This window comes from Dendrobates tinctorius, unplaced genomic scaffold, assembly GCF_039654945.1.
Source record: "Dendrobates tinctorius isolate UK_male_01 unplaced genomic scaffold, ASM3965494v1 ptg000298l, whole genome shotgun sequence".
NCBI classification, from domain to species: domain Eukaryota; kingdom Metazoa; phylum Chordata; class Amphibia; order Anura; family Dendrobatidae; genus Dendrobates; species Dendrobates tinctorius.
The window spans coordinates 488,224-502,423 of NW_027361965.1; the positions used below are offsets into that span (position 1 = coordinate 488,224).

General features: G+C 54.2%; 2 protein-coding genes across 4 annotated transcripts in view; one reads left to right on the forward strand and one right to left on the reverse strand.

Moving 5' to 3' along the window:
• The window catches only part of PCOLCE (procollagen C-endopeptidase enhancer), a 65,177-nt gene that overhangs the window by 40,497 nt on the left and 10,480 nt on the right, over positions 1 to 14,200 (forward strand). For both annotated transcript variants that reach the window (XM_073560582.1, XM_073560583.1), the window contains exons 3-4: positions 7,686 to 7,944; positions 8,246 to 8,370. In XM_073560582.1, coding sequence (XP_073416683.1) covers positions 7,686 to 7,944; positions 8,246 to 8,370 — 384 coding nt within the window. The remainder of the gene's footprint in view (positions 1 to 7,685; positions 7,945 to 8,245; positions 8,371 to 14,200) is intronic.
• The window catches only part of LOC141073190 (uncharacterized), a 67,121-nt gene that overhangs the window by 24,991 nt on the left and 27,930 nt on the right, over positions 1 to 14,200 (reverse strand). The window lies entirely within an intron of this gene.

Genomic DNA, 14,200 nt, shown 5'->3' on the forward strand with positions numbered 1-14,200 from the left:
AGAGGAGGAGACTGCAGGAGAGGAGGAGACTGCAGGAGAGGAGGAGACTGCAGGAGAGAGGAGGAGACTGCAGGAGAGAGGAGGAGACTGCAGGAGAGAGGAGGAGAGTGCAGGAGAGAGGAGGAGAGTGCAGGAGAGAGGAGGAGAGTGCAAGAGAGAGGAGGAAACTGCAAGTGAGAGGAGGAGACTGCAAGTGAGAGGAGGAGACTGCTGGTGAGAAGAGGAGACTGCAGGAGAAAGGAGGAGGAGACTGCAGGAGAGAGGAGGAGACTGCAGGAGAGAGGAGGAGACTGCTGGTGAGAAGAGGAGACTGCAGGAGAGAGGAGGAGACTGCAGGAGAGAGGAAGAGACTGCAGGAGAGAGGAGGAGACTGCAGGAGAGGAGGAGACTGCAGGAGAGAGGAGGAGACTGCTGGTGAGAAGAGGAGACTGCAGGAGAGAGGAGGAGACTGCTGGTGAGAAAGAGACTGCAGGAGAGAGGAAGAGACTGCAGGAGAGAGGAGGAGACTGCAGGAGAGGAGGAGACTGCAGGAGAGGAGGAGACTGCAGGAGAGAGGAGGAGACTGCTGGTGAGAAGAGGAGACTGCAGGAGAGAGGAGGAAACTGCAAGTGAGAGGAGGAGACTGCAGGAGAGAGGAGGAGACTGCAGGAGAGAGCAGGAGACTGCAAGTGAGAGGAGACTGCAGGAGAGAGGAGGAGACTGCAGGAGAGAGGAGGAGACTGCAAGAGAGAGGATGAGACTGCAGGAGAGAGGAGGAGAGTGCAGGAGAGAGGAGAGTGCAGGAGAGAGGAGGAGAGTGCAAGTGAGAGGAGGAGACTGCAGGAGAGAGGAGGAGACTGCTGGTGAGAAGAGGAGACTGCTGGTGAGAGGAGGAGACTGCAGGAGAGAGGAGGAGACTGCAGGAGAGAGGAGGAGGCTGCAGGAGAGAGGAGGAGGCTGCAGGAGAGAGGAGGAGACTGCAGGAGAGAGGAGGAGACTGCTGGTGAGAAGAGGAGACTGCAGGAGAGAGGAGGAGACTGCAAGTGAGAGGAGGAGACTGCAGGAGAGAGGAGGAGACTGCAGGGGAGAGGAGGAGACTGCAGGGGAGAGGAGGAGACTGCAGGAGAGAGGAGGAGACTGCAGGAGAGAGGAGGAGACTGCAGGAGAGAGGAGGAGACTGCAGGAGAGAGGAGGAGACTGCAGGAGAGAGGAGAGCGCAGGTGAGAGGAGGAGACTGCAAGTGAGAGGAGGAGACTGCAGGAGAGAGGAGGAGACTGCTGGTGAGAAGAGGAGACTGCAGGAGAGAGGAGGAGACTGCTAGTGAGAAGAGGAGACAGCTGGTGAGAAGAGGAGACTGCTGGTGAGAAGAGGAGACTGCTGGTGAGAAGAGGAGACTGCAGGAGAGAGGAGGAGACTGCAGGAGAGAGGAGGAGACTGCAAGTGAGAAGAGGAGACTGCAGGAGAGAGGAGGAGAGTGCAGGTGAGAGGAGGAGACTGCAGGAGAGAGGAGGAGAGTGCAGGAGAGAGGAGGAGACTGCAAGTGAGAGGAGGAGACTGCAGGAGAGAGGAGGAGACTGCTGGTGAGAAGAGGAGACTGCAGGAGAGAGGAGGAGACTGCAGGAGAGAGGAGGAGACGGCTGGTGAGAAGAGGAGACGGCTGATGAGAAGAGGAGATGGCTGGTGAGAAGAGGAGACTGCTGGTGAGAAGAGGAGACTGCAGGAGAGAGGAGGAGACTGCAAGTGAGAGGAGGAGACTGCAGGAGAGAGGAGGAGACTGCAAGTGAGAGGAGGAGACTGCAGGAGAGAGGAGACTGCAGGAGAGACGAGGAGAGTGCAGGAGAGACGAGGAGACTGCAGGAGAGACGAGGAGAGTGCAGGAGAGAGGAGGAGAGTGCAGGAGAGAGGAGGAGAGTGCAGGAGAGAGGAGGAGACTGCAGGAGAGGAGGAGACTGCAAGTGAGAGGAGGAGACTGCAGGAGAGAGGAGGAGACTGCAGGAGAGAGGAGGAGACTGCAGGAGAGAGGAGGAGACTGCAGGAGAGAGGAGGAGACTGCAGGAGAGAGGAGGAGACTGCAGGAGAGAGGAGGAGACGGCTGGTGAGAAGAGACTGCAGGTGAGAAGAGGAGACTGCAGGAGAGAGGAGGAGAGTGCAGGAGAGAGGAGGAGAGTGCAGGAGAGAGGAGGAGAGTGCAGGAGAGAGGAGGAGAGTGCAAGAGAGAGGAGGAAACTGCAAGTGAGAGGAGGAGACTGCAAGTGAGAGGAGGAGACTGCTGGTGAGAAGAGGAGACTGCAGGAGAAAGGAGGAGGAGACTGCAGGAGAGAGGAGGAGACTGCAGGAGAGAGGAGGAGACTGCTGGTGAGAAGAGGAGACTGCAGGAGAGAGGAGGAGACTGCAGGAGAGAGGAAGAGACTGCAGGAGAGAGGAGGAGACTGCAGGAGAGGAGGAGACTGCAGGAGAGAGGAGGAGACTGCTGGTGAGAAGAGGAGACTGCAGGAGAGAGGAGGAGACTGCTGGTGAGAAGAGGAGACTGCAGGAGAGAGGAGGAGACTGCTGGTGAGAGAGACTGCAGGAGAGAGGAAGAGACTGCAGGAGAGAGGAGGAGACTGCAGGAGAGGAGGAGACTGCAGGAGAGAGGAGGAGACTCCTTTTGAGAAGAGGAGACTGCAGGAGAGAGGAGGAGACTGCTGGTGAGAAAGAGACTGCAGGAGAGAGGAAGAGACTGCAGGAGAGAGGAGGAGACTGCAGGAGAGGAGGAGACTGCAGGAGAGGAGGAGACTGCAGGAGAGAGGAGGAGACTGCTGGTGAGAAGAGGAGACTGCAGGAGAGAGGAGGAAACTGCAAGTGAGAGGAGGAGACTGCAGGAGAGAGGAGGAGACTGCAGGAGAGAGCAGGAGACTGCAAGTGAGAGGAGACTGCAGGAGAGAGGAGGAGACTGCAGGAGAGAGGAGGAGACTGCAAGAGAGAGGATGAGACTGCAGGAGAGAGGAGGAGAGTGCAGGAGAGAGGAGAGTGCAGGAGAGAGGAGGAGAGTGCAAGTGAGAGGAGGAGACTGCAGGAGAGAGGAGGAGACTGCTGGTGAGGAGAGGAGACTGCTGGTGAGAGGAGGAGACTGCAGGAGAGAGGAGGAGACTGCAGGAGAGAGGAGGAGGCTGCAGGAGAGAGGAGGAGGCTGCAGGAGAGAGGAGGAGACTGCTGGTGAGAAGAGGAGACTGCAGGAGAGAGGAGGAGACTGCAAGTGAGAGGAGGAGACTGCAGGAGAGAGGAGGAGACTGCAGGGGAGAGGAGGAGACTGCAGGGGAGAGGAGGAGACTGCAGGGGAGAGGAGGAGACTGCAGGAGAGAGGAGGAGAGTGCAGGAGAGAGGAGGAGACTGCAGGAGAGAGGAAAGTGCAGGAGAGAGGAGAGCGCAGGTGAGAGGAGGAGACTGCAAGTGAGAGGAGGAGACTGCAGGAGAGAGGAGGAGACTGCTGGTGAGAAGAGGAGACTGCAGGAGAGAGGAGGAGACTGCTAGTGAGAAGAGGAGACTGCTGGTGAGAAGAGGAGACTGCAGGAGAGAGGAGGAGACTGCAAGTGAGAAGAGGAGACTGCAGGAGAGAGGAGGAGAGTGCAGGAGAGACGAGGAGAGTGCAGGTGAGAGAAGGAGAGTGCAGGTGAGAGGAGGAGACTGCAGGAGAGAGGAGGAGAGTGCAGGAGAGAGGAGGAGAGTGCAGGAGAGAGGAGGAGACTGCAAGTGAGAGGAGGAGACTGCAGGAGAGAGGAGGAGACTGCTGGTGAGAAGAGGAGACTGCAGGAGAGAGGAGGAGACTGCAGGAGAGAGGAGGAGACGGCTGGTGAGAAGAGGAGATGGCTGATGAGAAGAGGAGATGGCTGGTGAGAAGAGGAGACTGCTGGTGAGAAGAGGAGACTGCAGGAGAGAGGAGGAGACTGCAAGTGAGAGGAGGAGACTGCAGGAGAGAGGAGGAGACTGCAAGTGAGAGGAGGAGACTGCAGGAGAGAGGAGACTGCAGGAGAGACGAGGAGAGTGCAGGAGAGACGAGGAGACTGCAGGAGAGACGAGGAGAGTGCAGGAGAGACGAGGAGAGTGCAGGAGAGACGAGGAGAGTGCAGGAGAGAGGAGGAGAGTGCAGGAGAGAGGAGGAGACTGCAGGAGAGAGGAGGAGACTGCAGGAGAGGAGGAGACTGCAAGTGAGAGGAGGAGACTGCAGGAGAGAGGAGGAGACTGCAGGAGAGAGGAGGAGACTGCAGGAGAGAGGAGGAGACGGCTGGTGAGAAGAGGAGACGGCTGGTGAGAAGAGACTGCAGGTGAGAAGAGGAGAGTGCAGGAGAGTGCAGGAGAGAGGAGGAGAGTGCAGGAGAGAGGAGGAGAGTGCAAGAGAGAGGAGGAAACTGCAAGTGAGAGGAGGAAACTGCAAGTGAGAGGAGGAGACTGCAAGTGAGAGGAGGAGACTGCTGGTGAGAAGAGGAGACTGCAGGAGAAAGGAGGAGGAGACTGCTGGTGAGAAGAGGAGACTGCTGGTGAGAAGAGGAGACTGCTGGTGAGAAGAGGAGACTGCTGGTGAGAAGAGGAGACTGCTGGTGAGAAGAGGAGACTGCTGGTGAGAAGAGGAGACTACTGGTGAGAAGAGGAGACTGCAGGAGAGAGGAGGAGACTGCAGGAGAGAGGATGAGACTGCAGGAGAGAGGAGGAGACTGCAGGAGAGAGGAGGAGACTGCAGGAGAGAGGAGGAGACTGCAGGAGAGAGGAGGAGACTGCAGGAGAGAGGATGAGACTGCAGGAGAGAGGATGAGACTGCAGGAGAGAGGAGGAGACTGCAGGAGAGAGGAGGAGACTGCAGGAGAGAGGAGACTGCAGGAGAGAGGAGGAGACTGCAGGAGAGAGGAGGAGAGTGCAGGTGAGAGGAGACTGCAGGAGAGAGGAGGAGACTGCAGGAGAGAGGAGGAGACTGCTGGTGAGAAGAGGAGACTGCAGGAGAGAGGAGGAGACTGCAAGTGAGAGGAGGAGACTGCAGGAGAGAGGAGGAGACTGCAGGAGAGAGGAGGAGAGTGCAGGAGAGAGGAGGAGACTGCAAGTGAGAGGAGGAGACTGCAGGAGAGAGGAGGAGACTGCAGAAGAGAGGAGGAGGCTGCAGGAGAGGAGGAGACTGCAAGTGAGAGGAGGAGACTGCAGGAGAGAGGAGGGGACTGCTGGTGAGAAGAGGAGACTGCAGGAGAGAGGAGGAGACTGCAGGTGAGAGGAGGAGACTGCAAGTGAGAGGAGGAGACTGCAGGAGAGAGGAGGAGACTGCAGGAGACTGCAGGAGAGAGGAGACGACTGCTGGTGAGAAGAGGAGACTGCTGGAGAGAGGAGGAGACTGCAGTAGAGAGGAGGAGACTGCTGGTGAGAAGAGGAGACTGCAGGAGAGAGGAGGAGACTGCAGGAGAGAGGAGGAGACTGCAAGTGAGAGGAGGAGACTGCAGGAGAGAGGAGGAGACTGCTGGTGAGAAGAGGAGACTGCAGGAGAGAGGAGGAGACTGCAGGAGAGAGGAGGAGACTGCAGAAGAGAGGAGAAGGCTGCAGGAGAGGAGGAGACTGCAAGTGAGAGGAGGAGACTGCAGGAGAGAGGAGGAGACTGCAGGAGAGAGGAGGAGACTGCTGGTGAGAAGAGGAGACTGCTGGAGAGAAGAGGAGACTGCTGGTGAGAAGAGGAGACTACAGGAGAGAGGAGGAGACTGCAGGTGAGAGGAGGAGACTGCAAGTGAGAGGAGGAGACTGCAGGAGAGAGGAGGAGACTGCAGGAGAGAGGAGGAGACTGCAGGAGAGAGGAGGAGACTGCAGGAGAGAGGAGGAGACGGCTGGTGAGAAGAGGAGACGGCTGGTGAGAAGAGACTGCAGGTGAGAAGAGGAGAGTGCAGGAGAGAGGAGGAGAGTGCAGGAGAGAGGAGGAGAGTGCAGGAGAGAGGAGGAGAGTGCAAGAGAGAGGAGGAAACTGCAAGTGAGAGGAGGAGACTGCAAGTGAGAGGAGGAGACTGCTGGTGAGAAGAGGAGACTGCAGGAGAAAGGAGGAGGAGACTGCTGGTGAGAAGAGGAGACTGCTGGTGAGAAGAGGAGACTGCTGGTGAGAAGAGGAGACTGCTGGTGAGAAGAGGAGACTGCTGGTGAGAAGAGGAGACTACTGGTGAGAAGAGGAGACTGCAGGAGAGAGGAGGAGACTGCAGGAGAGAGGATGAGACTGCAGGAGAGAGGAGGAGACTGCAGGAGAGAGGAGGAGACTGCAGGAGAGAGGAGGAGACTGCAGGAGAGAGGAGGAGACTGCAGGAGAGAGGATGAGACTGCAGGAGAGAGGATGAGACTGCAGGAGAGAGGAGGAGACTGCAGGAGAGAGGAGGAGACTGCAGGAGAGAGGAGACTGCAGGAGAGAGGAGGAGACTGCAGGAGAGAGGAGGAGAGTGCAGGTGAGAGGAGACTGCAGGAGAGAGGAGGAGACTGCAGGAGAGAGGAGGAGACTGCTGGTGAGAAGAGGAGACTGCAGGAGAGAGGAGGAGACTGCAAGTGAGAGGAGGAGACTGCAGGAGAGAGGAGGAGACTGCAGGAGAGAGGAGGAGAGTGCAGGAGAGAGGAGGAGACTGCAAGTGAGAGGAGGAGACTGCAGGAGAGAGGAGGAGACTGCAGAAGAGAGGAGGAGGCTGCAGGAGAGGAGGAGACTGCAAGTGAGAGGAGGAGACTGCAGGAGAGAGGAGGGGACTGCTGGTGAGAAGAGGAGACTGCAGGAGAGAGGAGGAGACTGCAGGTGAGAGGAGGAGACTGCAAGTGAGAGGAGGAGACTGCAGGAGAGAGGAGGAGACTGCAGGAGACTGCAGGAGAGAGGAGACGACTGCTGGTGAGAAGAGGAGACTGCTGGAGAGAGGAGGAGACTGCAGTAGAGAGGAGGAGACTGCTGGTGAGAAGAGGAGACTGCAGGAGAGAGGAGGAGACTGCAGGAGAGAGGAGGAGACTGCAAGTGAGAGGAGGAGACTGCAGGAGAGAGGAGGAGACTGCTGGTGAGAAGAGGAGACTGCAGGAGAGAGGAGGAGACTGCAGGAGAGAGGAGGAGACTGCAGAAGAGAGGAGAAGGCTGCAGGAGAGGAGGAGACTGCAAGTGAGAGGAGGAGACTGCAGGAGAGAGGAGGAGACTGCAGGAGAGAGGAGGAGACTGCTGGTGAGAAGAGGAGACTGCTGGAGAGAAGAGGAGACTGCTGGTGAGAAGAGGAGACTACAGGAGAGAGGAGGAGACTGCAGGTGAGAGGAGGAGACTGCAAGTGAGAGGAGGAGACTGCAGGAGAGAGGAGGAGACTGCAGGAGAGAGGAGGAGACTGCAGGAGAGAGGAGGAGACTGCTGGTGAGAAGAGGAGACTGCTGGTGAGAAGAGGAGACTGCTGGTGAGAAGAGGAGACTGCAGGAGAGAGGAGGAGACTGCAGGAGAGAGGAGGAGACTGCAGTAGAGAGGAGGAGACTGCAGGAGAGAGGAGGAGACTGCAGGAGAGAGGAGGAGACTGCAGGAGAGAGGAGGAGACTGCAGGAGAGAGGAGGAGACTGCTGGTGAGAAGAGGAGACTGCAGGAGAGAGGAGGAGACTGCAGGAGAGAGGAGGAGACTGCAGGAGAGAGGAGGAGACTGCAGGAGAGAGGAGGAGACTGCAGGAGAGAGGAGACTGCAGGTGAGAGGACATGAGGTGACATATGTCTCTTGCAGGTCCCGGAGGGTCATGTGGTCATCCTGTCTTTCCGTGTCCTGGACATGGAGTCGGACCCCACCTGTCGCTATGACTACCTCAATATCTACAATGGCCATGACACCGGCTCCCAGCGTCTGGCTCGGGTCTGTGGGACGTTCCGCCCCGGAGCTCTCATGTCAACCGGCCCCCAGATGATGCTGGAGATGGTGTCAGATGAGGGCACTGGAGGACGCGGGTTCCTGGTCTGGTACAGTGCCGAGGCCCCACAGCTGTCAGGTGAGAGAGCGTCCCTGTACGGTGACCCCGGGCAGTGACCCTGTACGGTGACCCCAGGAGCGGCCCTGTACGACAACCCTGGGAACGCTCCTTTACGGGGACCCCGGCAGTGACCCTGTACGGTGACCCCAGGAGCGGCCCTGTATGGTGACCCCGGGCAGTGACCCTGTACGGTGACCCCAGGAGTGCCAGTGTAGGAGACCCTGGGAGTGCCCCTGTACGGCAGCCCCGGCATCTCCCCTATACGGCGACCCCATGGGCAAAGACTGAACATATTGACCCCATCACTTCTGTATTACAGACAATCTCCTCTGTGGGGGAAAGTTTGAGAAGCCCCAGGGAAGTATAACCAGCCCCAACTGGCCCAAAAATAATTACCCCAGTGGTGTAAGCTGCTCCTGGCATATCGTGGCCCTAAAAGACCAGGTGAGAAGGGCCCATTGGCCAAACCAATTGGTGATTTATGACAAGCATATTGTGTACCCTGGGGGATGGTGGGGGTGGTCCAGGGGTCTGTAAGATGTATACTGACAGCATTGGGTTTGATGTGGGTGTTCTAGTGGTCAGTGTGATGAGCACTGACAGAAGAGGATTGTTGGGGGTGGTCTGGGTGTCTGTGTGATGAGCACTGACAGCAGAGGATTGTTGGGGGTGGTCTGGGGGTCTGTGTGATGAGCACTGACAGCAGAGGATTGTTGGGGGTGGTCTGGGGGTCTGTGTGATATGCACTGACACCGGAGGATTGTTGGGGGTGGTCTGGGGGTCTGTGTGATGAGCACTGACACTGGAGGATTGTTGGGGGTGGTCTGGGGGTCTGTGTGATGAGCACTGACAGCAGAGGATTGTTGGGGGTGGTCTGGGGGTCTGTGTGATGAGCACTGACAGCAGAGGATTGTTGGGGGTGGTCTGGGGGTCTGTGTGATGAGCACTGACAGCAGAAGATTGTTGGGGGTGGTCTGGGGGTCTGTGTGATGAGCACTGACAGCAGAAGATTGTTGGGGGTGGTCTGGGGGTCTGTGTGATGAGCACTGACACTGGAGGATTGTTGGGGGTGGTCTGGGGGTCTGTGTGATGAGCACTGACAGCAGAGGATTGTTGGGGGTGGTCTGGGGGTCTGTGTGATGAGCACTGACAGCAGAAGATTGTTGGGGGTGGTCTGGGGGTCTGTGTGATGAGCACTGACACCGGAGGATTGTTGGGGGTGGTCTGGGGGTCTGTGTGAAATGCACTGACACCGGAGGATTGTTGGGGGTGGTCTGGGGGTCTGTGTGATGAGCACTGACAGCAGAGGATTGTTGGTGGTGGTTTGGGTGTCTGTGTGATGAGCACTGACACCGGAGGATTGTTGGGGGTGGTCTGGGGGTCTGTGTGATGAGCACTGACATTGGAGGATTGTTGGGGGTGGTCTGGGGGTCTGTGTGATGAGCACTGACACTTGAGGATTGTTGGGGGTGGTCTGGGGGTCTGTGTGATGAGCACTGACACTGGAGGATTGTTGGGGGTGGTCTGGGGGTCTGTGTGATGAGCACTGACACTGGAGGATTGTTGGGGGTGGTCTGGGGGTCTGTGTGATATGCACTGACATTGGAGGATTGTTGGGGGTGGTCTCGGGGTTGTGTGATGAGCACTGACACTGGAGGATTGTTGGGGTAGTCTGGGGGTCTGTGTGATATGCACTGACATTGGAGGATTGTTGGGGTTGGTCTGGGGGACTGGGTGGAGGATTGTTGGGGGTGGTCTGGGGGTCTGTGTGATATGCACTGACACCGGAGGATTGTTGGGGGTGGTGTTATGAATGAGTCACCGTAGGAGGCAAAAGCAGAAATACAAGCTAAGTCCAGAAAACCAGAGAAGTTGGCAACTATCAGATTGCAGACCCCTGAACCTATCAACACAACTAGCAGTAGCCGTGGGGGGTTCCTACGATGCCCTAGACCCCTCGATCACAGCCGGAGAATTAAATAGGCCTAAAGAAAGGGGAAATCTAAACTGCCCCAGAGCAGACCCCAAAGCAATAGGCAGCCCCCCACATATAATGACGGTGAAGCAAGATGAAAATACTAACACAGACAGAAAGATAGACTGAGCAAAGAGGGGCCCAAAACTACCTAGATAGGAAAAAACAGGAAGGCTGCTGTGTTGTGAGTTCATTTTCCCCTCCGTCACTGAGGCCTGGTGAACTCCCTATTCTAGTGAAGGAAGGTAGTGAGCCTGATTATCAGACACCTGGGACTGATGAGGACGATTGGCTGAGTGGAGTCACTGACTGGATTTAAGGCAGCCTACGCCCTTTCTGCCCTGCGGGTGATTTCTCTGTGGACTCTTGGACTCCAGTCTGATTCCTGCTCTCCTAAAGCTAAGTTTTTCTGTTTTACCTTTTTGCATCTAAGATTTGTTTTGGTTTTTCTTGCTTTTTGGATTCTGCCACTCCCTGCTGGAGTGTGCAGTGTTCCGTAGCTCTGTCTTCTGAATGTACCTGAGTGCTGATTTAGTTTTTGAAGCTTAGTTGCTTCAGGGCCATTTTTATATCAGCTTGTTGGCTTTTTCTCTGATAGGGTTTTGGCAGATTGCAGACAGCAGCCTTCCTATCCGTTCCTATCTAGGTAGTTTTTGGGCCCCTTCTTTGCTCAGCCTGTCTTTCTGTCTGTTTAAGTGTTTTCATCTTGCTTCACCGTCATTATATGTGGGGGGCTGCCTATTGCTTTGGGGTCTGCTCTGGGGCAGTTAGATTTCCCCTTTCCTTCTTTAGGCCTATGTATCTCTCCGGCTGTGATCGAGGGGTCTAGGTCATCGTAGGAACCCCCCACGGCTACTGCTAGTTGTGTTGATAGGTTCAGGGGTCTGCAATCTGATAGTTGCCAACTTCTCTGGTTTTCAGGACTTAGCTAGCATTTCTGGTTTTTGCCTCCTACGGTGACTCGATCATAAAAGAATCACCCGCCTAACCGCAGATCCTGGGGTACTCAATAGCAGGAAAGAATTGTGTTTAACAAAAAAAAAAAAAAAAAGTATATTCTTTCCTCTATATCTCTGAGGCCGTAGGGGGAATTTTTTTTTCTCTCAATGGAGATAAAGCAAGTGTCTGATCGTGTGGAGCAGCTCGCTGCGGAAGTGCAGGGAATTTCCGCCTACCTTGCTCGTTCACATGCTGTTGAACCAAAGATCCCTACACCTGATGTATTTTTTGGGGATCGATCTAAATTTTTGAGTTTCAAAAATAATTGTAAATTATTTTTTGCTTTGAAGCCTAACTCGTCAGGGAGCCCCGCGCAGCAGGTTAAAATTGTCATCTCTTTGCTGCGCGGCGATCCCCAGGATTGGGCGTTTTCTTTGAAACCAATGACCCTGTTCTGACTAATGTGAACGCATTTTTTCAAGCCTTGGGGTTGCTGTACGACGAACCTAATGCTATTGATCAGGCTGAAAAGACCCTGTTAGCATTGAACCAGGGTCGAGAATCTGCAGAGTTGTACTGTCAAAAGTTCCGAAAGTGGGCGGTCCTTACTACCTGGAATGATAGTTCCTTGACTACTCTCTTTCGGAAGGGTTTGTCAGAAGCCGTAAAAGATACTATGGTGGGTTTTCCTGTTCCCTCTGGTCTGGACGATTCTATGTCTTTAGCCATTCAGGTTGATCGGCGTTTACGTGAACGCAGGATTACACGAGAGGTGTTGCCACCGGTAGAACAGACGTCTGAACCTATGCAATGTGATAGAGTTTTGTCTAAGAAGCAACGTCAGGAATTCAGAAGGTGTAATAAGCTGTGTTTTTTCTGTGGAGATGCCTCACATGTTATTTCTGTTTGTCCTAAACGTGAGAAACGCTTTGCACACACGTTTTCTGTTGGTGGGGTTCAGCCTAAGTTTCTTTTGGCGATTACTCTGATCTGTTCCCTGTCCACATTTTCCGCCAAGGCTTTTGTGGATTCGGGAGCAGCGCTAAACCTAATGGACTTGGATTTTGCTAAACGTTGTGGATTTCCGTTGACACCTCTGCAGACGCCTATCCCTTTGAGGGGGATTGATGCTACCCCTCTGGCAAAAAATAAACCTCAGTTTTGGACCCAGTTGGTCATGCGGGTCGCCCCAGACCACCAAGAAAATTGCAGATTTTTGGTGTTGCATGGTCTGCATGATACCGTTGTTCTGGGGTTTCCCTGGTTGCAGATTCATAATCCAGTTTTGGATTGGAAGTCTGTGTCTGTGGTGAGTTGGGGTTGCCGATGTACCTTTAGTGAGGCTCCAGTTTTTTCCACCTCTCCTCAGTCGCATGAGGTGCCTGACTATTTGGCGGACTACTATGATGTATTTAGTGAGAATGAGTCTGCGTCCTTGCTTCCTCATAGGAGTTATGACTGTGCAATTGAACTAAACCCGGGGTGTAAGTTTCCTAAGGGTCGGCTCTTCAATTTATCTGTACCCGAGCACGAGGCCATGCGGTCCTATATTAAGGAGGCGTTGGAGAAGGGTCATATTCGACCATCCTCTGCACCCTTAGGTGCCGTTTTTTTTTTTGTGGCCAAGAAGGATGGTTCTTTAAGGCCTTGTATTGATTATCGTTCCCTCAATAAAATTACTATTAAATATCAGTATCCGTTACCCCTGATTTCGGATCTATTCTCTAGAGTCAGAGGTGCTTGCTGGTTTACCAAGCTTGACCTCAGGGGGGCGTATAATCTTATCCGCGTTTAATAATCCGGAGGGACATTTTGAGTACCTGGTGATGCCTTTTGGGCTCACTAATGCCCCTTCTGTCTTCGAGTGCTTCATGAACGATATTTTCCGAGACTTTGTCGATAAATTTTTGATAATCTATCTGGATGATATTTTGATCTTCTCCAAGGATTGGGACTCTCATGTGGAACATATTCGGACTGTGTTCTGGATCTTGAGAGAGAATTCTCTGTATGTCAAAGGATTAAAATGCCTTTTTGGAGTACAGAGAATTTCTTTTTTGGGATTTATTTTGTCTCCATCAACTATTGAAATGGACCCGGCCAAGATACAGGCCATTTATGATTGGGTTCAGCCCACTTCTTTGAAGGCCCTCCAGAAGTTTTTGGGTTTTGCTAATTTTTATCGGAAATTTATAGCAAAATTTTCTAGTATTGCCAAACCATTGACTGACCTGACCAGGAAGGGTGCGGATGTGTTGAATTGGTCTCCGGAGGCGGTTGCTTCCTTTCAGGAGCTGAAGCGTAGATTTACCTCCGCCCCGGTTCTGCGGCAACCTGATGTCTCACTCCCGTTCCAGGTAGAGGTGGATGCTTCTGAGATTGGTGCAGGAGCGGTGTTGTCCCAAAAGGATCCGGTAACATCTAAAATGAATCCCTGTGCTTTCTTTTCCCGTAAGTTCTCTTCATCTGAACGTAACTATGATGTGGGGAATCGGGAACTGTTGGCCATGAAATGGGCATTTGAGGAGTGGAGACATTGGTTGGAGGGAGCCAAACATCAAGTTGTGGTCCTCACTGACCACAAAAATTTGATTTACCTAGAGTCGGCTAAACGCTTGAACCCTAGACAGGCTAGGTGGGCCTTGTTTTTTACACGTTTTGATTTTGTGGTCTCTTTCCTTCCTGGAACTAAGAATGTCAAGGCAGACGCCCTCTCTAGGAGTTTCTTTGCTGATTCTCCTGTGGTGACCAAGCCTGCCACCATCTTAGGCGAAGGGGTAGTTCTTTCTGCCATCTCGCCCGATTTGAGACTTGCTCTGCAAGAGTTCCAGGAGGACAAACCTGAGCGTTGCCCCAGTGGAAAGTTGTATGTTCCTGACCAGTGGAAGAAGAGAGTGATGTCTGAAGTTCATTGCTCTGCATTGGCTGGTCATCCAGGTATTTTTGGTACTAGAGATCTGGTGAGTCGCTCTTTTTGGTGGCCCACCTTGTCTCATGATGTCAGGAATTTTGTGCAGTCCTGTGGGACGTGCTCCCGGTCTAAATCTTGTTCTCGCTCTAGTGGGTTGTTGATGCCTTTGCCGGTCCCCAGGAGGCCATGGACCCATATTTCAATGGATTTCATCTCTGATATGCCGGCCTCTCAAAGAATGACTGTTATTTGGGTGATTTGTGATAGATTCTCTAAGATGGTTCATCTTGTACCACTCCCTAAGTTGCCATCTTCCTCTGAGTTGGTGCCTCTGTTTTTGCAACAGGTGGTTCGCTTGCACGGGATTCCTGAGAACATTGTATCTGACAGAGGAGATCAGTTTGTGTCTAGATTTTGGAGGACTTTCTGTTCCAAGCTGGGAATTCAGT